Source organism: Rhipicephalus microplus, chromosome 4, assembly GCF_043290135.1.
Source record: "Rhipicephalus microplus isolate Deutch F79 chromosome 4, USDA_Rmic, whole genome shotgun sequence".
Taxonomy (NCBI): domain Eukaryota; kingdom Metazoa; phylum Arthropoda; class Arachnida; order Ixodida; family Ixodidae; genus Rhipicephalus; species Rhipicephalus microplus.
In genome coordinates, this window is record NC_134703.1 from 168,910,685 (window position 1) to 168,935,823 (window position 25,139).

The 25,139-nt window shown below is 46.7% G+C and overlaps 1 protein-coding gene across 1 annotated transcript in view; it reads left to right on the forward strand.

Annotated features, from left to right (window-relative positions):
- The first annotated feature begins 18,300 nt into the window (after positions 1–18,300).
- Positions 18,301–25,139, forward strand: part of LOC142814448 (uncharacterized) — a 35,468-nt gene continuing 28,629 nt past the window's right edge. The window contains exon 1 of the mRNA XM_075893206.1: positions 18,301–18,985. Within this exon, the coding sequence (XP_075749321.1) occupies positions 18,320–18,985 (666 nt within the window). The 5' untranslated portion in view covers positions 18,301–18,319. The remainder of the gene's footprint in view (positions 18,986–25,139) is intronic.

Here is a 25,139-nt window from a genome sequence, read left to right on the forward strand (position 1 = left end):
GCACCACTCGGCGAGAGCTTTTGTCGGCGTCAGGAGATGGCGTAAAGGGAGCCCAGTCAGCCAGAGCTGCGCTGTCGTCGGAGATCGCGGGGGCACCACTCGGCGAGAGCTTTTGTCGGCGTCAGGAGATGGCGTAGGGGGAGCCCAGTCAGCCAGAGCTGCGCTGTCGTCGGAGATCGCGGGGGCACCACTCGGCGAGAGCTTTTGTCGGCGTCAGGAGATGGCGTAGGGGGAGCCCAGTCAGCCAGAGCTGCGCTGTCGTCGGAGATCGCGGGGGCACCACTCGGCGAGAGCTTTTGTCGGCGTCAGGAGATGGCGTAGGGGGAGCCCAGTCAGCCAGAGCTGCGCTGTCGTCGGAGATCGCGGGGGCACCACTCGGCGAGAGCTTTTGTCGGCGTCAGGAGATGGCGTAGGGGGAGCCCAGTCAGCCAGAGCTGCACTGTCGTCGGGGATCGCGGGGGCACCACTCGGCGAGAGCTTTTGTCGGCGTCAGGAGATGGCGTAGGGGGAGCCCAGTCAGCCAGAGCAGCGCTGCCGTCGGAGATCGCGGGGGCACAACCGGTTGGTACGAAATCCAGAGAGCCAGTCCGTCGTTATCCCGAGGTCACAATGGCTAGAATAGGGAAGTGTGATGAGCGGCAAGTGGCGCCTACGGAGTGCACTGAAGCCTCTGAGGAGAAGCCGCGTGGGGGCGCGCCCAGTCGTTCATACGTTGTTTACACGGTTCCGACAGTTTCGTCGGCGCTTTCGTTCTCGTTTCCTTTTGTGCGGTAGCACTCTCATAGCGCGAAAACAAAGTCATTGGTTCGTCCAGGGGTGCACTTCAGGCTACAAGTCAGCTAAAAAGAAGCATGTGTTGTTCGGCGTTCTAAAGGACGAAGCTCTGTTTGCGCAATGGCGGAGAGCGATCCCGCGCGCTGACAAACTGCTTCGAGAAAACTCGGCCTGCGCGGGCTGCACTTCGACGAGAGGTTTATCTCCCGGCACTCCGAGTACACTGTGAATGGCGAAATTGTCTGCATTGAAAGGGTAGGGCCATAGGCGTGCACAGGATTCCCATTCAGGTGCGGAGGGGGGTCGGAGGAGGTGAAGGTTCATTGCAGAGCCCCCTCCCCCTCCATATTAACTTAGTGTATGAGGCAGACTTTGCGCCCCCCTTTAGGTGACTAAAAGAGTGCCCCGCCGCCTACTCAATGTATAGAGCACATTTAGCGCCTCCCTGCCAGGTGACTAAACCTATGGGTAGGCTTTTCGGAGAAGCTCTTCGCATTTGTAGATGCCCTTGATATTACGTTTTCAAAGTGGTTTAGCTACAACGTACGAGCTTAACAGTGACAGCTTGGACGACCTAGTTTCCTGCTTGAAAAAAAAAAAGATGCAACACTGGCCTGCACACAACAAGGCCCGAGCCTCACCCTCGGCTCGAACAAAAATTATCCCGAAATACAGTCAACTAATTCATGTATCTTCTGTGACGATATAGCAAGCTTGGAAAATATACTCTGGTGCTGTGGGGAAGTCATCATGCCCTCGAAATGGGAGAGTGCTATAACAAGCTTCAGACTCGAACCAGTCCACCGGGCCCGCGACGCAGCACAGAGACTAGGTCTTCCTGTCGCGACGTGGGAGCGGCCCGCAACGTGCTAAAGCGTGTTCCGAAGGACCAAATAAAGTTCATGCATTCATCTTATCCACCTGCAGTTTTAAACAAAGGTACTCCACAAGGAGCGAGCATCTTCCCGTGAAAAGTGGGATTGCACCTGAAGCTCAGGCGCGTCACCTAGGCTTGCAGCCCAAGTGAAACATTGTTCTGTGGTGCGGTTGTGAACCGTAGAATTTTTTTTAGGGGGGGGGGGTTAAAAAAAGATGTGCGACCAACTATTAAGAATGCATTGTTGTAAACAGATAGTGAGTCACTACTCGGAAATGGGTTGTATGACCAGTGTGCAGAAAATAAAAGGTTTTCATTCAGATACCGCTCGTGATTCTCGCCTCTGAAAGTTTGATAATGCGTTAGCAGAAGTACCTATAGCGAGCCGTGCATGTTACGGCTCCCTATAGCGAGCCGTGCATGTTACGAATGATGGGGCTTTATTTACAGATTAGTGCTTCAGGAAATAATGGTACGCGTTAGAAGGTTTGCCTTAGAAGGTGCAAGCAATGGCTGACAACTGAGTCAGTCATCGTTCCAGTCTTCTACCATTTCACATTGATTAAATGTTTCAGTGCCGTCACACACTCACTATCGGCGCCTTGTTGATATTTAGTTGAGTTGCGCACCCACGTAGGCATCCTGTAATTCCAGAAGCTAATTAAAATATTTTCTCTGTTGCCATATGAAGCTGTGCACGAGCAACAACATGTATTTTAAATGTTTCACACTACCCGCACGCGTGGTTGATTCCTGTCTCTGCGCAGCGCAGCGCCGCCTTGGGTGACGTGGATGGATGGATGGATGCATTGGTATGGCGGTACCCTTTAGATTGAGCGGTGGCTAACACCACCAAGCCGTTATACTTAGTTCACGTGCAAACGTGTGCCAGAGCCACCTGGCAGTTTCCTCCCAAGGCGTTACGCGCTAGCTGGCGCGTTCATGACACTTCCCTATTGTAGCCACTGTACCGAGGTGATGGCTGAATGATAGGAGTCCGTATGTAGTGTTCATAAGCTCAGGCAGCCAAAACTGCAAATGCAATCAGCGTTTCACGATCATCGTGGTCTATACATGAAAAGCGGTTCAGAGGGCGGGCGTGGCTCTGTGGTAGAATACCGCGCAGAAGGTTGGGGTTCAATTTCAGCTGGAACCATGGTATTTATTTTATGCGCTCGTTGGGTCAACATTGTCTATGCCAGCTTTGGGACGAAGCTTCTAAGGGCCGACATGGCCCCGCCGCGGTGGTCTAGTGGCTAAGGTACTCGGCTGCTGACCCGCAGGGCGCGGGTTCGAATCCCGGCTGCGGCGGCTGCATTTCCGATGGAGGCGGAAATGTTGTAGGCCCGTGTGCTCAGATTTGGGTGCACGTTAAAGAACCCCAGGTGGTCTAAATTTCCGGAGCCCTCCACTACGGCGTCTCTCATAATCATATTGTGGTTTTGGGACGTTAAACCCCACATATCAATCAATATGGGCCGACATGTATAGTTGGTTCCATCACGCCCCACAAAACCCAAACCGAAACTGAACACCTGTACAGCAAAAAACGAAAACACAGACACACTTTATGGGTAACGAAATATACGACAGAAAAATGCATGATCATTCACGCTGTCTGTCTGTTCACCCGTCATTGCTTCCATGCTTACGTCCCCCTATCCGCGGTCCGTGCATCCACCTGTGCGTCCTTTATACTGGTCGGTCACTTCAACATAGACCTTAGAGCTCATACCTTCGCCCACTCGTCGTCATTCCCTTCCTGGCGATGCACTTACTTTTCGTCACGCTTTCGAATTAAAATTACAAAACTTGGTTCCCGTTGGTATAAACGGCCAATCACCTTGAATGCATTACGCTTAAATAAAAGTTAATCTTAGCAAAACGTGACGGCTGTATCGTAGCAGTACCTATGTAAAAATTGGATAGCGAACATTGTGTTTCAAATTCACGCGTCAAGAACCTTACGGTCTACCTGAAAAGGAAGTTGCGAGATCTGGCTTGGCTATATGGTATGATGCTTAGTTGCCATGCAGAATGCTGGGGTTCCATTGCTGGGACACTGGAGTTTTTTCTTTACATTCTTCGAGTCAACGCAGGCAATGTGAGGTTTTTCTTAACGCTAACGCGTTAAACTAACGCATGACATCATGCCTCAGGAATAATCTACGTGAAAAAAAAGCAAAATACAAGGACAGTGAGACAGCCGATATTAGTGGCAATAACAGCGATTGAAGTATTGCAATCGGAAGACTCTAGAACAAAATATGCACAATGTACAATCAATGGTTGCCATGCGATAGTTGCTAAAATCGCCTTGTGGGTGCCTGACATCCCAACGCTTATCCGTGTTATATCACTGCAAACGACTGTCCTATAAATTACTGTCTTATCATGGCGCTTACTGCCTAGTATTGTGTACTAAAGGGTAATATAATGTATATGAGGTCAAGAGGTCAATATCAGGAATTTCACATTTAGGAAAAATTCCTACTTCAAGAAAATTGAATTGCTTAGACGCGTTTTCATGGTAACGCGATGGACATTAACTTGGTCCATTCGGCAGACTAATAAACGCTTCAAAGAACATTAAAGACTCCAATACTATTCGCCAGGAACGCCCATGCCAAGCGACGCCTCCATTTTTTCAACGATGGTGGAAGGGCTGTTGGCTTTTTTTGTTCTCCAACCAAAGGAGCGGTCTTGTATCCTGCGAACGAGAGAGCGCGAGCGCGCGCGAGAGAGAATGAGAGAGAGAGAGAGAGAGAGGCAGACGAGAAAAAAGGAAGGCAGGGAGGTTAAACAGATGTTAGTATCCGGTATGCTGTCCTACACTGGGGTTGGGGAATAGGCTCTAGTGCCTACACACGTTACTCTAACCACTAGCCTTTCTCCTCTTCTAACCACTGCCACCACCACCACCACCCACCACTGTAACCACTAGCGCCGTGACCCCTGTAGGAGTGAAACAGTGTTTGTCTTCTTTGTCTCACAAATCAAGCATATACAGCCATAACTGGAGTGACCGACAGTGCGGTGTGCGGGGTCTGTGCCACCGAAGAAGACACCGATCGTTTGCTATGGCGTTGCCCTAAATTTGCCTCTAAAAGACGAAACCTTTCTGACGCGTTGGGACAATTGGATGATCGGCTACACTCTGTGTAGATGCTGCTGGAGCCCCTTCCTCGTTTTTCGTTGGCTCACCAGGCAGTCAAAGCACTCTTAAGCCTCTTGCACTTTCTGAGTACTATACGGGCCTATGTGAACGCTTCTGACTTTTGCGTAGTTCCAACGCTGCATGCGCGCCAGCCAATGCAGTGATAATTATCTCGTCTTTTAAGGGCGAAGCTTTTTAAGTCATGAGTCATGCGTCCACTATACATGTAGTAATGGTAGTAGTAGTAGTAGTAGTAGTAGTAGTAGTAGTAGTAGTAGTAGTAGTAGTAGTAGGTAGCCATCTCCACGGCCGGATAGGGGAGTGGCACGCGCACACTCCTTTTAGTTGAGCAGGACACCCACGCACGTTTGTCATAAATAAAAGGACAGTTGTTTCTGATGAAATAACCTAAACAGTCGAGTATCGGGGATTAATCTCCAATATCATTCGCCTTGAATTGGATGCTTCCTAAAAAATAATAAGAGAAAAACGCACTTTGAGCGTTATCTGACCAGAAAAGGTTGTCATGTTAAACTCGCTGGGCATAGCTTTGTTGGTTTTTGCAAGGTTTAGCGAGGGTTAGGCCATAGTGCCATAAATATAGTGAACTAGTAAATAGCCATGAACTAGAGGCTGTAAAAGCTAGGAAGTATACACGAAGCGCAAGCCGTAAGAATCTGCACGCGTTCCACCTCTCGTTTATTCCTTGGAATGTCCGCTGGATGGTGGTACTTCTACATGCTGAATGTATGATGAAAAGATGGGAGATGGTGGTACTAGGAGTGTTAACTATATGAATGGATGGACGAACAGGCACATGGATGCACGGACGGACGAATGGATGGACGAATGGGCAAACACACGCGCGGATGCATGAACGAACAGCCGGTCGGACGCACTGACGGATGAACGTGTGAATGGATGGACGGATGGATGCAGGGACGGATGCATGGACGCACGGACGGATGCGCAGACGGACGGAAGCAGAAAGAACGGATGTATGGGAGTGCGGATGGACTGATGGATGCTTCGCCCCACTCATCATCATGCACACCGTGCGAATGTTGTGGTTCTTTTTTACCCCTCTTTCTTTTATGCTTCCCTTCACCATTCCACCAGCGTTGGCTAGCCAAATATTCATGTGCCTGGTTAACTCTCTGTCATCTCTCTTGTTGTTCTTACTTTATTCTTTATATCGGAGTTCTGTCAGGACTCTGTCAATATTCGTATTGTCTCGTGTAGGTGTGAACATTTGTTGTGCGTGAACTAACCTGCTGGGTATTCTCTTAGTTACCTCTGCTACCAGTTCTCCGGGCGAATCGTTTGTCTGCACGTATATGGCTACAAGGTATATTATGCCATAGTTAGTTTACAACGCTGAAAGTTTCCACATGCTGACTGTCAAAAAAAAAAAAAACACTGCCACCCACGCATTTAGACGCATCCGGTGGAAATGCTTAATTATGTGCTAGTATTCATGGTTGGAGCCGGAAGGAACAAAACTTAACAATTCAGGGACGACAAAACACGTGCCACAGCAGTGTAGTGAGCACAAAACAGAGGGTGTAAACAGCCCAAAGTGCCAAGGTTGAAGCAACAATTAAGAGATAAGAACGCTTCAGTGGCCTCATTAAGACGGCCATCACAAGGAGCTGCCACGTTACATCCTTGAAATCTCTACGATTACGTCCGGAAAACAACGAAAATTGCTGCAGCTTTCACGAAGCGATGTTGCACGTTCTGCAAGGAAAAGCAGCGTGACGGCATAAAACCGGAAAGCGCTACAGAGTCACGTTAAGGAGTAGGAATGAGGAATCTGAACACCAAGAGGCCTACCAAAAAAAAAAAAAAAACAGCTTCGCACTGGTGGTGCCCAGCCGAAAGGACGTCGTTTTTTTCTCTTCAGTTATCACTTAATTTAATTTTTTTTACTTCCTCTTTTTTTCTAATTAAATCTATGGTTTTCTTCCTCTTCATTGCTATTTATGTCTATTATTGCGATAGCAATTGTATGCAGATTCTCGACAGGATTCAGCCACCGGTGTCGCCGTCACTCACCGTTTGTGTATACCTATAAATATTTATAAAAACGCAAAAAATAAGGAAATCCAGAAGAAAACTCCGCGGCGCGAAATCGAACTTTTGCGTCGCGATTGCGAGGTGTTAACCACTGAGCCTCCAAGCAACTTTTTTTTCCTTCATTGCAGTTCTTCATTTTGAACAGAACGAACTTTATACAATTTTTTTTTTCATGTTCAATAGTGTGTACAATAGTTATTCCATGCGTGGTACACAGTCGGGCAGATTGTTTCACATTTTTTTGCAGTTCCAGAAACGAAGTTAAGGGCTCTCGAAAGTATTCTAGAGCTCGTCGAACATCTACATCAGCATTAGGTATAGCCATGCGCCATCTACAAATACTCTGCAGATCCAATAGCATAACAATGTTATACAGAAATTCATCCTCAATATCAATGGCGAGGTACCTTATTTTCTGTGCGTCTAGCGAGAAATCTTTCTTTCATGTCCTTTATAAGACATCCTAGAAGAATACCACGTCCCAACAATCAAGGAAAACATGCTTAATTTTTTCGGGCTTCAGACACAAAAAAATTCGCAGATCACACGTACAGTGGCAATCGATTATATGCGAAGCACAAATGATAAAAGTTGATATGTCACTTTAAAATCAATACAACGTTACGAAGTGAAGGAAAGTAATGCCGCACATGACTTCCGTGTCATGATTATCTTGTTCGGATGTGTCGTTTGCCTTCGTCATCTATTCACGTCACGTGATACCAAATTTAGCATATGTGGAGCTAGCAAAACGGCCGCGAGCACGCTATGAGCGTGGTATGTTGTCATGTTCCTCCACGACACTCGTGTCAGGATTATCGTGATTGCACCAGTCATATATTTCGTCATCCATTGTCGTCACGTAACACTAAATTTGGTATATGTGGAGGGAGAAAAACAGCCGCGAGCACATCATGAAGGGCCCAATTTACTCCAATATAGCGTTGACGCGCGCGCACGCTGGGTACAGCAACGCTACGTTAGCAAAACGATCGCTCTATAGTCTGACGCTAGGCGCGACCGGCGCCGCGAGCGTCCGTCGGCGCGGCCCGACGGCAACCAGCGCGAAATGCGACATGCTGCATTTCGCGCCGAATCGTTACCTAGACAACACTGCGTCTCCCTCTTTTCGTGTTCCAGGGACGCCGCACTCGCTGAAACGCGCATGCGTCAAAGCAACGCAGTGCGCCGCGCGCCTGCGAGTATGTGGCAGGACCAGCGCCTGGCGTGGCAACGCTGGCGTGACGTGACGAAATGAACGCCGGCGAGCACGCGCACCGCGTCGCGTCGAAATGTATTGGTGCCTTGACTGTGGCATGCAGTCATGTTCTCACATGACACGCTTCTCATGATTATCATGTTTGCACCAGTCACACGCCTTGGTCATCCATTGGCGTCACGTAATACCAAATTTGGCATATGTGAAGTTTGCGAAACGGCCGCGAGCGCATCATAAGTGTGGCATGTAGTCATGTTGTTACATAACAAGCATGTCGTTATTGTCATGTTTGGATGTGTTTTTTACGTATGTCTTCCGTTCGCGTTGCGTAATACCGAGTTTGGTACATATGAAGCTAGTGACACGGCCACGAGCACATCATGAGCGTGGCATGTAGTCATGTTGTTGCATGGCACGCATCTCATGTTTATCATGTTTGCACCAGTATCATACCTTCGTCTTCCATTCACCTCCCGTAATACCAAATTTCGTATGGGTGAAGCTAGCGAAGCGGCCGCCAGCGCACTATGAGCGTGGCTTGATGGAATGTTGTTACATGACAGAATGGTAGGTATTGTAATTAAACTGAATAAAATATACAAGATGAAGGTAGTACAGGCTTACGCGCCTACATCCAGTCATAATGACGCTTCAGTTGAAAGCTTCTATGAAGACGTGGAATCGGCAATGAGTAAGGTAAAAACACAGTATACTATAGTGATGGGCGACTTTAATGAAAACGTAGGGAAGAAGCAGACTGGAGACCAGGCAGTAGGAGATTATGGCATCGGCACTAGAAATGCCAAAGGAGAGCTACTAGTAGAATTCGCAGAACGCAATAATTTGCGGATTTTGAATACCTTCTACCGAAAACGAGAAAACCGCAAGTGGAAATGGAGGAGCCCTAATGGCGAAAATAAGAACGAAATAGACTTTATAATGACTGCACACCCAGGAATCGTGCAGGATGTGGAAGTGGTTGGCAAGGTACAATGCAGTGACCACAGAATGGTACGGTCTCGAGTTCGCCTAGACTTGAAGAAGAAACGACAGAAACTGATACGCAAGAAGCCAATCAATGAGCTAGCACTGAGAGGGAAAGTACAGGAATTCAGAGTGTCGCTGCAGAACAGGTACTCGGCTCTTAGTGAGGAAACCAACCTTAGCCTAGATACAATGAATGATAATCTGACGAGTATCATTACGGAGTGTGCAGTGAAAGTTGGAGGCAGGGTAGTTAGACAGGACACTGGCAAGCTTTCCCAGGAAACGAAGATTCAAATTAAGAAGCGTCAAATCATGAAAGTGTAAAGTACAACAGACGAAATAGAACTGGCAGAGCTTTCGAAGTTGATTAATAGACGTAAAGTATGCGATGTAAGAAGGTATAGCATTGAGAGAATTGAACACGCTCTGAAAAACGGAGGAAGCTTCAAAGCAGTGAAGAGGAAACTTGGGATAGGCAAAAGTCGGATATATGCACTAAGGGACAAAGAAAGCAAAATAACTACCAATATGGATAGGATAGTTAAAATAGCGGAGGAGTTTTACAGAAATCTGTACAGTAGCCGTGACAACCACGACCTTAATACTATAAGAACTAGCAGTAACCCAGATGACACCCCACCAGTAATGATAGAAGAAGTCAGAAAAGCTCTGGAGAGCATGCAAAGAGGCAAAGCTGCTGGTGAGGATCAGGTAACATCACATCTGCTGAAAGATGGAGGACAGATTGTGTTAGAAAAACTAGCCACCCTGTTTACGAGGTGTCTCCTGACGGGAAGGGTACCAGAGTCTTGGAAGAACGCTAACATCATCTAAATACATAAGAAAAAAGATGACAAGGACTTGACGAATTACAGGCCGATCAGCTTGCTCTCTGTAGTGTACAAGCTATTTACAAAGGTAATTCCTGACAGAGTAAAGAAAACATTAGAATTCAATCAACCAAAGGGAGAAGCAGGATTTCGAACAGGCTACTCAACAATTGACCACATTCATACTATCAATCAGGTAATAGAGAAATGCTCAGAGTATAACCAACCACTATACATAGCCTTCATTGATTACGAGAAGGCGTTTGATTCAATAGAAATATCAGCCGTCATGCAGACACTGCGGAATCAGGGCGTAGATGAAGTATATATAAACATTCTGGAAGAAAACTACAGGGGATCAACTGCTACCATAGTGCTTCTTAAAGAAAGCAACAGAATACCAATCAAGAAGGGTGTAAGGCAGGGGGACACAATCTCCCCAATGCTATTTACCGCGTGCTTACAGGAGGTTTTCAGAAGCCTAGATTGGGAACAGTTAGGAATAAGAGTTAATGGAGAATACCTTAGTAACCTGCGCTTCGCCGATGACATTGCATTGCTGAGTAACTCATGGGACGAATTGCAACTCATGATTACGGAGTTACACAAGGAGAGCAGAAAGGTGGGTCTTAAAATTAATCTGCAGAAAACAAAAGTAATGCACAACAACCTCGGAAAGGAACAGCGCTTCGAGATAGGTAATAGTGCACTTGAAGTTGTTAAGGACTATGTCTACTTAGGGCAGGTAATAACCGCAGAGCCTAACCACGAGATTGAAGTAACTAGAAGAATAACAATGGGGTGGAGTACACTCGGCAAGCACTCTCAAATTATGACAGGTAGATTGCCATTATCCCTTAAGAGGAAGGTATATAACAGCTGTATCTTGCCGGTACTTAGCTACGGAGCAGAAACCTAGAGACTCACAAAGAGGGTTCAGCTTAAATTGAGGACGACGCAGCGAGCAATGGAAAGAAAAATGGTAGGTGTAACCTTGAGAGACAAGAAGAGAGCGGAGTGGATTAGGGGACAAACGGGGGTTAAGGATATCATAGTTGAAATAAAGAAGAGGAAATGGACATGGGCCGGGCATGTAGTGCGTAGACAGGATAACCGCTGGTCATTAAGAGTAACTAACTGGATTCCCAGAGAAGGAAAGCGGGTTAGGGGGAGACAGAAGGTTAGGTGGGCAGATGAAATTAAGAAGTTTGCGGGTATAAATTGGCAGCAGCAAGCACAGGACCGGGTTAACTGGCGGAACATGGGAGAGGCCTTTGTCCTGCAGTGGACGTAGCCAGGCTGATGATGATGATGATGATGATGATGATGTGAATAAAACCACCGCAAGAGCTGCAAGACCAGGGACTGTTAATAATGACATTCATGGCATATATGTCCTGATTTTCATGTTATGACTAGTGAAATATGTTCTTCATACAGTCATGTTATATCATACCAAGTTTGGCATCGATACCATTAATGAAACGGCCAGGAGAGCTAAAAGTCGTAGGTGGCTAGATAGATAGATAGATAGATAGATAGATAGATAGAAAGATAGAAAGATAGATAGATAGATAGATAGATAGATAGATAGATAGATAGATAGATACGCTCAAAGTCACGGAAGTTCGCTATGAAATGCTTCGCTTTTAAAAGCCATGATTATCCCAAGGAACGAATAAACCTTCGTCAGACATCCACGTCTTAACTGGTAAAACACCGGAGTGAAGCTTGAAGAAGAACATTTTAACCCCTGGACGCCCAGGCGTTCGTTTGATGCGCTTCAACACTTTGCTCCATGTTCCATTAGAGTACTGAGTGTGGTAGAGTGGAACGGAAGAAGCACATCGCATAAATTTTCATACATTTTTTTCAGGAAACTGTGCCTAAATATTAAAAAAAACGTGTCTTCAGGAAGTGAAAGGACTCCATGATTTCCTTAAAGTAGACTTGTTTCCTACTTTCCAATTAAACAAAAGACACAACAAACTCGAGCAAAGCACTAGCCAATCACATTAGACAGACAGTGCGCAAAAAAAGGGTACTTAATATCGTGAAGGTAGAAGAAACAGGTTACAATCTGTCGCAGAAACAAGTGCGACAAACGCAGAACACCATCACGCACACGCCGAAACAGGCTCGTCTAGCCTGTTTTCTCCCACGTGGAACCTCGTATAAAGATGGCAAAAATACGATGAAACTTCTGCACATTTATTCGAGAGCAGTGCAATACTTGCGAAACATATCGCAACTTGGTAATGAAGAACAGTTTGCAAATGGTCGGGCGAGCGAAAATGAATAAGTCCACTCCCTTAAATTTTTCCGCCCTTTCACGGATTTCAATGCTTGTCTGCACCAGTAAGGATCAGTGTCACTTTAGCTTTCCAGGGGTACGCCGAAGTATTTTACCGGTGTTGTCATACATTGAGCGTTCTTGAAACAGTTTGTTGTGAGTTCCTAATTTCTATGCCACAAAAACAAGACACTTTGTCCAGTTAACTGCACTTTCACTGACCTCGCCAAAAAGTTTTGCTACAATAACTGCCTCTGCGATACTTTCAAGGTTTGTACAAAAAAATAGCAAAGTCATCCGCGTATGCCAGTAGGCGTACTTCGCATGCGTGAAGCTGGAACTCTTTAATAATGTTGCTGCGTATTACACTTCGGCAGAAGCTTTGAATGTAAATTCAAAAAAGGAAAGGAGCGAGCGGGCACCCTTGACACGCGGATCGCTGCAGCTCTATCAATTTACTTGACACTTTGTCAACAAACAGACGAGTGGTGCATCCCGTGTATGCCATCTGAACGGCTTCAATAATTACTGTACCGACGTTAACATCCTTTAATACGGCAAGGAGCAAATCATGCGGCACGTGACGGAAGGCTTTCTCTAAGTTAATCTGAAGCATAGCGACCACAGGGCCTATCACTCTAAGGCAAAAGGGTTTTAAAAGGGTGTGTGGTTTGTCCTTTAGGGACTAATGAGGCTGCCACAACCATTAAGTCCTTTAAGGACTAACGACACCGGGTCTAACAGTTAGTCCCCACAGACAAGCTCAAGGGACTGACATTTAGCTCTCACATTTACACCTTAGTGAGTAACCGTTAGTCCCACAATTCACCTCAACAGACTAACATTTAGCCCTAACATTTGCACCTTATAGGGCAACTGTTATTCCCCACATTTACACCATACCGGGAAATTGTTGGTCCTCACAGTCATACCTCGCTGGACGAATCTACTGAAATACTCCAATCGGATGAACTTTTTATCCCCAGTTCAAACATTGTTTTTTCCTTATTTTCCGCCAACCTAATACTTCTTTCACCTGTTCTTCTGCGCAGTGAGCAACGAATTGCGCAGAAAAGAACACACGAAAAAGTAGTTAGCCACCTATGTGTAACTGCTTTCGCAGTCACGGCAACAACGAAAGACAAAAGTGAGACACCGAAATCTTTCTTTTTTCTACATACACATGAAGTTTCTCCATTCTGTTAAGTGAATTCATGGTGAAGTGTACAAGTCCAGTCTCGTTGTCACATCTTGTTCACTCCTTGTGGAGTTCTTCCGACGGAAGCGATAGATGACATGCATTGCAGACGCCAGTGCACGCAGCCTTCTGCCTGTTGTGTTCCCACGGCTGCACGTACAATAATATAGTAAAAATAGTTAGACACACGTGACAGAAGATGAAGATGCACGCATAGGACAAGTACGTGCGCGTTAATATAAAAAAACATGCGTGTAAAGTATGACACAAAAATAACTTTACCTTCACATCTCGCACAGTCCTTCTGAAGCGCTCTGACGAAAGAGATGGATGACAGGCATCGCAGACGCCAGCGCACACAGTCATCAGCGTGGTGTATGCTCACGGCTGCACAATAAGTATGTAAAGTAGTGAGTCACACGTGACACAGGATGAATACAAATGTATATGAGAAATGCGCGCAAGGTGAAATGAAAACATACGTGAGATATGACAAGCTAATTATACCATCGTGATGTCACACATTGTCAAAGACTCATTTCGATACCCGTAGTGCAACAGCTTAGGAGCGGCGGCCACAGCCACAACTCGGCGAACCACCGTGCCGCTAACAAATCGGTGAGTCCTAAGCGAGCGACGTCGTTCAGCTCGAGCAAGCGAACGCGAGACTAAACACGGCGCTGCAGGTGGAGTGTCTGCCGCAAGCGAACTTCGAACAGGAGAGCAAGCGTACGCTTGGCCGCCACCACGAACAGCGCCGAGCTGGTTTGGAGCTAGCGCCGAAGAAATCGACGGTAATGCGGCCCTTTTCCACAAACTCCAGCGAGTGCAGTGCGCAAACGCGAGTCCACCGCCGCGGCCAACGGACGGCATCGAGCTGCTTGCGACCGACTGATGGGAAAGCCAGCTGTAATGGCGACCAATTTTCAGTGAGTTCTGACGCTAGGAAAGCCCCGCCAGCTCATGCTGGTCCACTTACAGTGCGCGACATACTACAACCAAGCTCGTTACGAGAACCCTCAACGTGTTTTCGACGACTTCCAACACAGCAACGAGGTCTCGGCTCAATGTCGTCAGCCCGGAGCTCATCGCGGCGGCGAAGATAGGCGAGCACTCGATGAGTGAGCGTACGGGAAGCCGTCGGCAATGACGGGCAATTTCGAGGCGGTCGCAAAGCACAAGTGAACTGCAGACGCTCAAGCTGACCTTCGCGGTGCATTTCGTGCGTGCAATATACAAGACGACCGAGCCCGTTGCCGGCAAGCGCGATCCATATCGCACACGCGACAAGTAGACTAGAATAAAGAATGATAACCTACTTGCTTAAGAATCCAGTGCTGATTTCTGCCCTGAGTCAGACTGAAGTATAAATTCGATAGGCCTGCTGTCTTATCGGTCACAATATTAGCCTTCCCAACTGTTGCGGTCGTGTGTTGGTCCTGACTATCTTGAAGCCAGAGATATACAGCGCGGCTTGGTGACGTGTCGAGACTTGCTCCAGACTTCATGTTTGCTGCGAAGCATAAAAGCAGCAGTCCACGCGAATCCAAGCGTACACACAAGTACCAGGTCGTAATTCCCAGGTCGTCGAATCCAAGCGTCCGTGGTCGAGCACTCCGAGCGCGAGGCAACGCGAACCGTCGCCAGCAAAATACGGGGAAAGACTGAGCCAGCAGAAGAGGAGAAGGACAGATAGTCACCTTGGCAACGCTTTTAGCACTGCCTGCATTCCCTGGGCGGTTCATCCCTTTGAAGCGTGTTTGGAGACTAAGTGGCTCGCGCGGCACGCTTCCCTCAGTGGTTGTTCCTCAACGGTCTATCCGTTCATCGCGCGCGTTTATTGGGCTCCGTTACTCATTTTCGAGTAATTTTGCCTTAGAGTGTATGCATTAAAGAATTGTGCCAAAATGTGAGAAAATTTCTGCTTGAACCTCTTGTAGAAAGCAGCACTTAGGCCATCCGGCCCTGGGGATTTCCCGCAGTTTTGTTTATCAATTGCTCTCTCTACTTCTGTTACCGAGATTGAGAGTTCCAATCTATCTTTAGTTTCGTCGTTTATTCGCGGCATCAACGACAAGAATTCACTCTTCGAAAGATGCCGATCGACTGCGCTCATTGAAAATGGCTTGATATAGTTCTCGTGAAAAGCGTGCGCGATGTCGTCCTTCCCCTTAACTATTGTGCCATTAAACACAATTCCTGGTATTGAAATACGCTGCGCGTAACTCATTTTCATACCCAAAGCACGTTTCGTAGGGTTCTCTGGATTTACCATTTTTTTCCACTCGTATGCTTATAATTGTCCCCCCTCCCTGTACTTTTCTTTATCTAAAAGCTCCAATTTTTCTTTACAACACGAATGTGTGTCTCGTACCGTGTCTCGCCGGCTGAGTGCCATGTCATCGATGAACAAGTAGGCTAAAGCGCAGCGTCGTTAAACTATCAAACAGTCCTTGGGCGTCACCGGTTGTTTTAGTTAAAAAGAAGGATGGCACGATACACTTTTGCGTAGATTATTGTCGTGTAAACAAAATAACACAAAAGGATGTTTACCACATCATCAGTGCTAAGCACGAGACGCTCGCCCCAGACGTTGTCGCTGCTATCGCTGGCTAAGCCTATGCTCCTACCTCGTCTCAAATAACAGTTTTGGCTGTCTGAGTTCTGTATTACACTTGCTTGAACTCGGCCGACATTTCGTTTTCTTCTTTGTGAAACGTCGTCAAGTTGAAACGCGAAGTTGAAATGCAAAAGCTGCTCATCATTGCATCCTTCATGCTTAAGAGAGAGAAAAGGAGTATCAGAAAAGTGTGAAAGTTAACTAGGCTAAGTCCAGTTTGTTACCCCACCTTCGTAATTAAGAATGCTGTACCTCTCTATTGCTTTCACTATTATTTTTTGTTTAAAAGTTTCTCAAATGTCTCCACCTTTAGAGCTGTTGCCACCATTAGGCTCCTCTATACCCTCTAATACTATAGTTTTGAAAACCTCATTGTCAAAGAGTTGATTATTCAGCTTCCTTAAATACCAATTGTACCTTCTTCTTCCTTTTCTGGTGCCTATTGCGCACATAACCAAACAATGGTCAGTGAATGATAGAGGATTTACAAAATAATCAGTGCATAGCGGTAGAATATCTAGCGACATATAGGCTCGATCTAAGCGAGCATGACTCAACCCCTGAAAATTTGTGAATTGGACATTATGCCCACTGAAAATACATTCCCTGACATCCTGTTATGCCTGCGAGTCCACTGCGAACGTCCATGCTTCTGAAAAAGGCAATCTGTGTCAACGCCAGCCCGTGAGCCCGCCTGACGCGAACAACTCAACGGCGTCATCTCGCGGCGGTGCCTTTCTGCCGTGCACGCACAGTGAGTCACCTCAGCCAGCGAGCCCGTCGAAGCAATCGGCGACTTCTTGTCTGGCGAGTCTGACGCAATGCGTGGCGACGTCATTCGTCCTTGGGTGCAGCCACGTGCAGCGCAGCGGCTCCAGATTCGATGAGAATGACGCGGCCCAGCGGCGACCCCATTGGAGGATTCTGACCTCACGACCAGCGGCGCTTCTGGTTGGACATTTGGTTACTCAAAGAATCCACCCGGTGCACATAAATGAAGCCCTGCGGCGCGTCGCGAGCAGTAGACCTATGTATTAGAAAGGAAAGCTCGGCTCTTCGGGTCTTTAAGCTGTCGGCCCCAGTGCCGAACTTGTAACGTCTCTGTATGTATGCTGTACATAAACCTTGTTTAACTCACGGTCGTCTCGTCCGCTCGTCTATCAGCTCTGCGCAGAATTAGTCGCGAGCTGAAAAACCTAGGCTACCGTGAGACCGTGTCGGCGGAGATCGGAGCAGTGGCGCCTTCGGGACAGTGCTGGCGTCGCCGTCTTTCGAAAAAGTGGTTGCAGTGGTGAGATTCGTGACGCCCTTCGTAACGTCGTCGGAGGCGCGCTTCGTAACAGTGGTTGGCAGCTGCGGGATCGGCTGGCGTCAGCGACATCGATGCGGTGAGTGCCTGATGTTTTCCGCTCAGTTCACCAGACTACTCTAGCTCAGGTTATAGTACTTTAGAGAAGGGCTGTGTGAAGCATTAAAGTGAGCTTTGATCGTTTCAAGCAAAGTCGAAGTGCTTTGAAACCAAGCGTAATGTTAAGGGAGTAAACACGGGAGTGTTAAAAATCGCTTGCGCGTCTTGCTAGTAGGCTTATAGTGGGCACGGCAAGTAGATTCTTAACAGGGCAAACAGCAAGAGGCTAGTGTGAACGATGGAGAACTTTAAAGTGAAGGAACTCATCGAAATTCGTGAGGAACTCCGCATTACTTTGGGCCGTGCGAAACGAAAGCAAGCGATCCTCGAGATCATGAAGATGGAGGAGTGTCGGCTGAGGAATTCAGTCGATGAGGCCTGGGCGGATATCAAAGCACGCCGTGAGGAGGCTGAAAGGCGAGAAGTTCGCGAACGTGAAGAAGCTGAAAGGTGAGAACGCCGTGAAGAGGCCGAGAGACAGGAGCGCCTTGAGTTGAAACGAATAGAATTGGCAATCCTACAGTGTTCGCAGGTGCCTAGCGTAGCTTCTGCGACAGTTCAGGTCAGCGGTCAGAGAATTCGCGACCAACTGCCACCGTTCGTACAGGGCGAGGACATGGCGAAGTATCTCGCAAAGTTTGAACACGTCTGTGAGCAAAATGCTTTGGAGCGGTCTTTTTGGGTGCGGAGCCTGTTAGCTCTTCTTCCCGGCGAAATGTCCGACGCGATAACTTGCTTGTCGAGGGAAGCGTTTGAGAGCTATGACGAGGTTAAGGAAGTGTTCTTGAGACGTTATAAGTTGTCACCCGAGGCTTTCAGGCAAAGGTTCCGGTATGCTAAAAAGGGGAATGGGCACGGGAAAGTCACCTGCGACACCATGGCTCAATTCCGCTTCGTGCGACTTTTTTACTTCGTGCAGGCTCTGGTCCGTTTCGCCACTTATCCGAGCTGCCACGTGTCACGCACCGTCTATCTGATGCCTACGGATCAACAGTCAAATCAGCCGGTGCACAGCGACAGCGGTGAAACGCCATACCATCTGATGACTTTCAACGATTATCCGCAAGACGCATCACTCCACTTGACCCGGACAGCCGCATCGACAAAGCAACCAGTTTCAGCGCAAGCTATAACCAGGCTCGGTGCTTCGCATCGCTTCAGTGGGCACGGGAAAGTCACCTGCGACACCATGGCTCAATTCCGCTTCGTGCGACTTTTTTACTTCGTGCAGGCTCTGGTCCGTTTCGCCACTTATCCGAGCTGCCACGTGTCACGCACCGTCTATCTGATGCCTACGGATCAACAGTCAAATCAGCCGGTGCACAGCGACAGCGGTGAAACGCCATACCATCTGATGACTTTCAACGATTATCCGCAAGACGCATCACTCCACTTGACCCGGACAGCCGCATCGACAAAGCAACCAGTTTCAGCGCAAGCTATAACCAGGCTCGGTGCTTCGCATCGCTTCAGTGGGCACGGGAAAGTCACCTGCGACACCATGGCTCAATTCCGCTTCGTGCGACTTTTTTACTTCGTGCAGGTTAGTAACAAATGTTCCCTGTTTGCTAAGCACACTAGCAACAGATGTACTTTGCTTTTCCCGTGCCCCCACGCACTGTGTACCGCATATGATGAATATGTTCATGTACTTTCTAAGCTGTTGTGTTGCGGAGATATTGAAAGCAACCCCGGTCCTGATGAATGGCAAAAAGAAGTGCTAACGATGTTAAAAGAACTAAAGGCTGAGACGGGTAGGCTAGCCCAGGGCCAAGTGGATATCTCGGCTAATGTCGCGACGGCGCAGAAGTCTTTCGAAGAAGGGTTTGTCGCAATGAATACGCGGATATTGAAAATCGAGGCCCAATGTGACAAAATTGATGACGTAAAAGAGCGGCTCATTCTAGCAGAAGAGGCCGTGAAAACCTTCGAACAAACAAGCACTGTCATGAGTTCACGCCTTGACGTCATTGAAGACAGGGCGCGTCGTGATAACCTAATCTTTCATGGTATCCCGGACGCTAAGGAATCGTGGATACAAACTGAGGAAAAAATTGTAAGCCTTCTTATGCAACATGTCGACCCGAACATAACTGATGATGTAATTGAGCGTGCGCATAGGTTAGGTGGCAGCTACCAAGAAAACAGGTGTAGACCTGTCATTGTCAAGTTTAGTCGTTTTAAGCTTCGGCAACAAGTTCTTTTTAAGCGAGCAACGTTTAAAGGTATTAATGTTTCCGTCACAGAAGACTTTTCAATAGCCACACGAGTTGCACGGAAAAAACTATTTGAGTTTGCAAACTCATTGCCACAGTCACCAGCTTTCTCAGTTCGCCATGACAAGTTGTATGTAGGTAACACTTGCTACATTTATGACCGTGCTACTGATAGTATACTAAAGAAGGCAACTAGTAAGATTACAACTCCCGTTCCAAACGACAGTGTCACCCAAGATAAGCCTTCGGGTAGTCGCAATGGACCCGCCTTTAGTACTCGTAACCGCAAAATGATTGCGAATTCTACTCACTTCAGTCGTCCTCACAAGTAACAATTAGCCGGAGGTAGGAATGATGACGTGACTGCTCTTTTCAATGTCCCTGTTCTTTTTTCCAACATAAGGAGCATTATGAAACACAGGATTCAGCTTAATTCTATTATTTCCTCAATGGAGGCAAAATTAGTAATATTAACCGAGACATGGCTCAACTCAACGGTGGAAAATACAGAAATTTTCCAGACTGACGTCACATATGATGTGTATCGGTGCGATAGAGAAGATAGACAGGGTGGTGGTGTATTGATAGCCGTATCGCAAACAATTTCCTCTTTTCAAGTAGAAGTTGTGTCCTCTCTGGAAACAGTCTGGGTTGGTATTTCAAGTAAGCACACAAAGATTATATTAGGCGTATGCTATCGTCCCCCAAACTATACATCGTCATTCGTCGATCAATTGCATGACGTTCTCAGCTATGTCGTCACTCGGTATCCTTCGTCACCAATTTTTCTTTTTGGTGACATGAATTTTCCTAACATTACCTGGCACGCTGGTGTTCCTCTACTCGACCCCTTTTCAACACAATCCCAACAGTTCCTAGATTTTTGTAATTGTTTCAACTTTACCCAGGTTGTAACGAAACCAACAAGGGTAACTAATGAATCGTCTAATACATTAGACCTAGTTTTGTCAACTCATCCAGACTTCATATCCCCAATTATCTATCTTCCTGGTCTGAGCGACCATTTGGTGTTACATTTCGACATCACTATGTCTTTTTCACGTGGAACTGAAAAAGACAAGTACATCCGGGACTACCGCAATGCAGATTTTGACGCCATTAACCAAGATATGTGCGCGTACTTAGACACATTTTGTTGCAATTTTGAAGAGAGAAGTGTACAAGAGAACTGGGACCTTTTCAAAAACTTAGTTACTAATGTCACCAATGCGCACATTCCCCTTCGACGCATACGGAACAACACAAAAAGACCATGGTATAACACGCATCTAAAACGTTTGTCTAATAGAAAAAAGCGCTATTTCCGCACAGCCAAGTTGCAAAATACTAGTGACTGCTGGGTAGCGTATCAAAATGCTGAGGCAGAATACGTGGAAGCTGTGCGTGCTGCTAAGAATCGTTTCCAAACGCATACGTTGCCTGAATTGTTATCAAGGAACCCCCGGCAATTTTGGAACGTTATCAATTCTAGCCAAAATGCGGATTTATCAATTAACGATGACTCTGGTGAGCCGCTACCACCATCTGAATGTGCCGCGTTATTTAACAATATTTTTTCAGCCAATTTCTCGGGAAATACTGCTGCACCTGTTGACGCAGTTGTGTGCCGTGACTACCGCTCAATGTTTCCTATCATTTTTGATTCTGCAGGAATTTTGAAGTTAATTGACACCTTAAAAACATCCTCATCATGTGGGACTGACGGTATCAACTCAAAATTTCTCAAACAAACAAGCACATATTCGTCTCTCTTCTTGTGTAAGATTTTCCAGCAGTCACTTGACCAAGCAACTTTGCCGCTGGACTGGAAGGTCGGTAAGGTTGTGCCGATACACAAGTCTGGTGATAAACACTCCGCTCTTAACTATCGGCCCATTTCACTAACAAGCATTCCGTGTAAACTAATGGAACATGTACTGCATTCACATATTGCGAAACTTTTAGAATCGAATTCATTTTTTACATCGGCCCAACACGGTTTTAGGCGTACGTTTTCCTGTGAAACCCAGTTGCTTCTCTTCACTCATCACCTGCATACCATTCTTGATAAACAATCTTTAATTGACTGCATTTTCCTGGATTTTGCAAAAGCATTTGAAAAAGTCAATCACGCTTTACTAATGCATAAGCTCTCCTCTCTCAACCTTGACTCAAATGTACTGGCATGGCTTAACTACTTTCTAACAAACCGTCTTCAGTACGTCACTGTTAACGGTCATGACTCGCCGGAAATAAGTGTAACATCGGGTGTACCGCAAGGCTCAGTTCTGGGACCTCTGCTGTTTTTAATATATATTAATGATCTCCCTGACTGCGTTTCTTCATCCGTTCATTTATATGCCGACGACTGTGTGCTTTACAGGGAAATACGTACCGATGATGATAGGAACATCTTGCAGACAGACTTAAATAACATTAGGAATTGGTGCGATAAATGGCTTATGAAATTAAATCCCAAAAAATGCAAGCTAATGACAGTCTCCCGCCAGCCTAATAACTCCTCAACATACAAACTGGGTGATGTTTATCTTGACCAAGTGTCGTCATACCGGTACTTAGGCGTCACCATTTCTTTCAATCTAACATGGAATGCCCATATTAACGTCATCACGAACAATGCTAACCGTACATTGGGATACATACGTCGAAATTTCAGCAACGCCCCACTTTCCTTGAAGATGCTTCTTTATAAAACCCTCGTGCGCTCGAAATTGGAGTACGCTGCTGCAATCTGGAACCCTCACCACGAAAACTTGATTAGGCACCTTGAGCTAATTCAAAATAACGCTGCACGTTTTATTCTATCGGATTATCACCGTACATCAAGCGTAACAGCAATGAAGCACCACTTGTCACTGCCACCTCTATCACTGCGTCGCAAGTACTTCCGCCTTTGCCTTTTCCATAAGACCTACCATCATCCATCACTGCGTAATGAGCTCATTACGCCTCCCACATATCACTCCTCTCGGATCGACCATGAATACAAGGTTAAAGGTACTTTCTGCTACACAAACACATTTTCTTGCTCCTTCATACCGGTCACATCAAACGATTGGAATCGGCTACCAGGTGACATCGTCTCCATCTCTGATCACTCCCTCTTTCGTCATTCTTTATCAGCTCACCTATTTTGCGATAGCTCTCCTTAGTCATCCGATCTATTCCCCTCCTTATGAAGTTCTGTCTCCACGTGTCAAGATGCCAGCGTTTTCCAGTGGATTCTTGATTTTTTGTGTGTGCGTGTCATTTCCCTTACTTTTACACTTTTTTGCTAGTACTGTATAATTTTACTACATTCACTATTTGCTCATTGTGATTACGTTTCACTTTTGTTGCGCCTCATTGAGTAGAGGTTTTTTTTTTTTTTTTTTTTTTTTTTTAGTTTTGTTCATGTATAAAATAGCACGTATATTTTCATGTTGTAACCCACTCCCCTCTGTAAAGCTTCGGCGATTGAGGGTAACAAAATAAATAAATAAATAAATAAATGAGTCGCACGTTGACCTCGCATTTCGTCCTAAAGCCGATTTGATTGAATGGTTCAAGGGCGAAAGTGTTTATGACGACCGCGATAAAGTGGTAGAATTCATTGCATTGGAGCAATTCTACCGCTGCATCGACGAGGATGTCAAGCTTTGGCTGCAGGGCGAACTTGGTGAAGTACAGCTAAACCAGGCAGCAGAGTTAGCTGAGGAGTATTATACTCGCCGAAAGTTGCATAGCAGGGCAGGGCGCGTTGAAAAAAATGAAAGGAAAGAGGGGTTTTCAAAGAAACCTGATCAACGGAAACCCGCTCCGCACCGTAGTTTCAAGAAGGACCCGTCTGTTACGAAGGACACTGTAAGGGAAGGGCAAACGGAAGCGGAGAAATCGAGTGAGGTTCCTAAACAACGCACTGATACCACACGGGCGTTTGAATCACGGAAGCCGCTAATCTGCTTCAACTGCAAAAAGGAAGGGCACATCGCGATAAACTGTAATCAAAAGTTTGCTTTTGCAACACTCCGAGAATCGGAAAAGAACATGCTGTTGTTAGAGCCGTATATCCAAGAAATCAGTGTGAATGGGAAAACGTGTCGAGCACTTCGTGACTCAGCGGCAACCATGGACGTTGTCCATCCTTCATTTGTGTCTCCGGATGACTTTACAGGAGAATGCGCGTGGATCAGGCAAGATGCCGAGGAGCAGAGTGCTTGCTTACCAATCGCTACGGTTGTCATTGAAGGCCCGTTCGGTAAGCTTCGCACCGAAGCGGCTGTGTCTGCAGCGCTTCCCGATCATTTTCCTTATCTTTTCTCTAACAACTCAAAGCAGCTTCTCAAAGAGCAGGGTAAATCGTTCTTCCTCAACTTAGCGTACATGGCCCTCACGCGATCACAAGCGTGGAAGCTTTCGCGGGAGCTTGATCTTGTTCTATGTGCTGAAACAAGTTCAAAAGCGGCAGATCTGTGTGACCTTGGCGGCGAGTCGGCGGAACCTCAGAGAGGAAATTCTCCGTGTGAGTCATGTGAGCAGTCACTCGAGCGGCCCGTCGCCGAAGCGACCGGCGCGGTTTCCGTAGCAGGGGGAGACGACATGGCACCATTGAGTCAGAGCGAGAGGGGTGCATCGCTCTCGCCTGTAGCGGAAAGTTGGAGTGAGCTGTCAAGGGTTGATCGAGAAACGCTCATTCGAGAGCAGCGTGAGGACCTCTCGATAAAAGCGCTAATAGAAAGCGTAAATTTAGGAGAAGAGAAAAAGAATGTTTATTTTTTTGAGAAAGCAGGGCTTTTGTATCGGAGCTACACAAATGCGCAAGGTCGCAAGTATGAGCAACTCTTGGTGCCACAAAGGTATCATCGCCAACTATTGGAACTGGCGCATGAAAACGCATGGGCAGGGCATCTCGGCATAAAAAAGACCAAGGCTAGAGTTTCCCTTGAGTTTCATTGGCTGAAATGCTGGAAGGATATCGAAGACTTTGTGCGCTCATGCGACACTTGTCAGAGAGCGGGGAAATCCACGGACAAGTGGAAGGCACCTATGAAGCTTGTGCCAATTATTACAGAACCTTTTCGGCGCCTAGTATCTGATATAGTCGGGCCATTGCCACAGTCAAGGCAAGGTTGTCGGTACATCCTGACGGCTCTCTGTGTAGCCACAAAATTTCCGGAAGCGATACCACTTAAGGAGCTCAATTCCCCTCATGTCGTGGATGCACTGCTATCCATATTTGCACGCGTCGGATTTCCTTCTGCAATCCAATGCGACAATGGTAGTGTCTTCACCAGCTGCCTTACCTCTACCTTTATGGATAAATGTGGAATAAAGTAGTGCACAGCTCGATAAATCACCCGCAATCTAATCCGGTAGAGCGTATGCATTCCGTTCTGAAACGGATACTGAGAGTTCTTTGCTACGAGCACAAATGCGATTGGGAAGCGTGTATTCCTCCCGCTATGTTCGCTTTGAGATCAG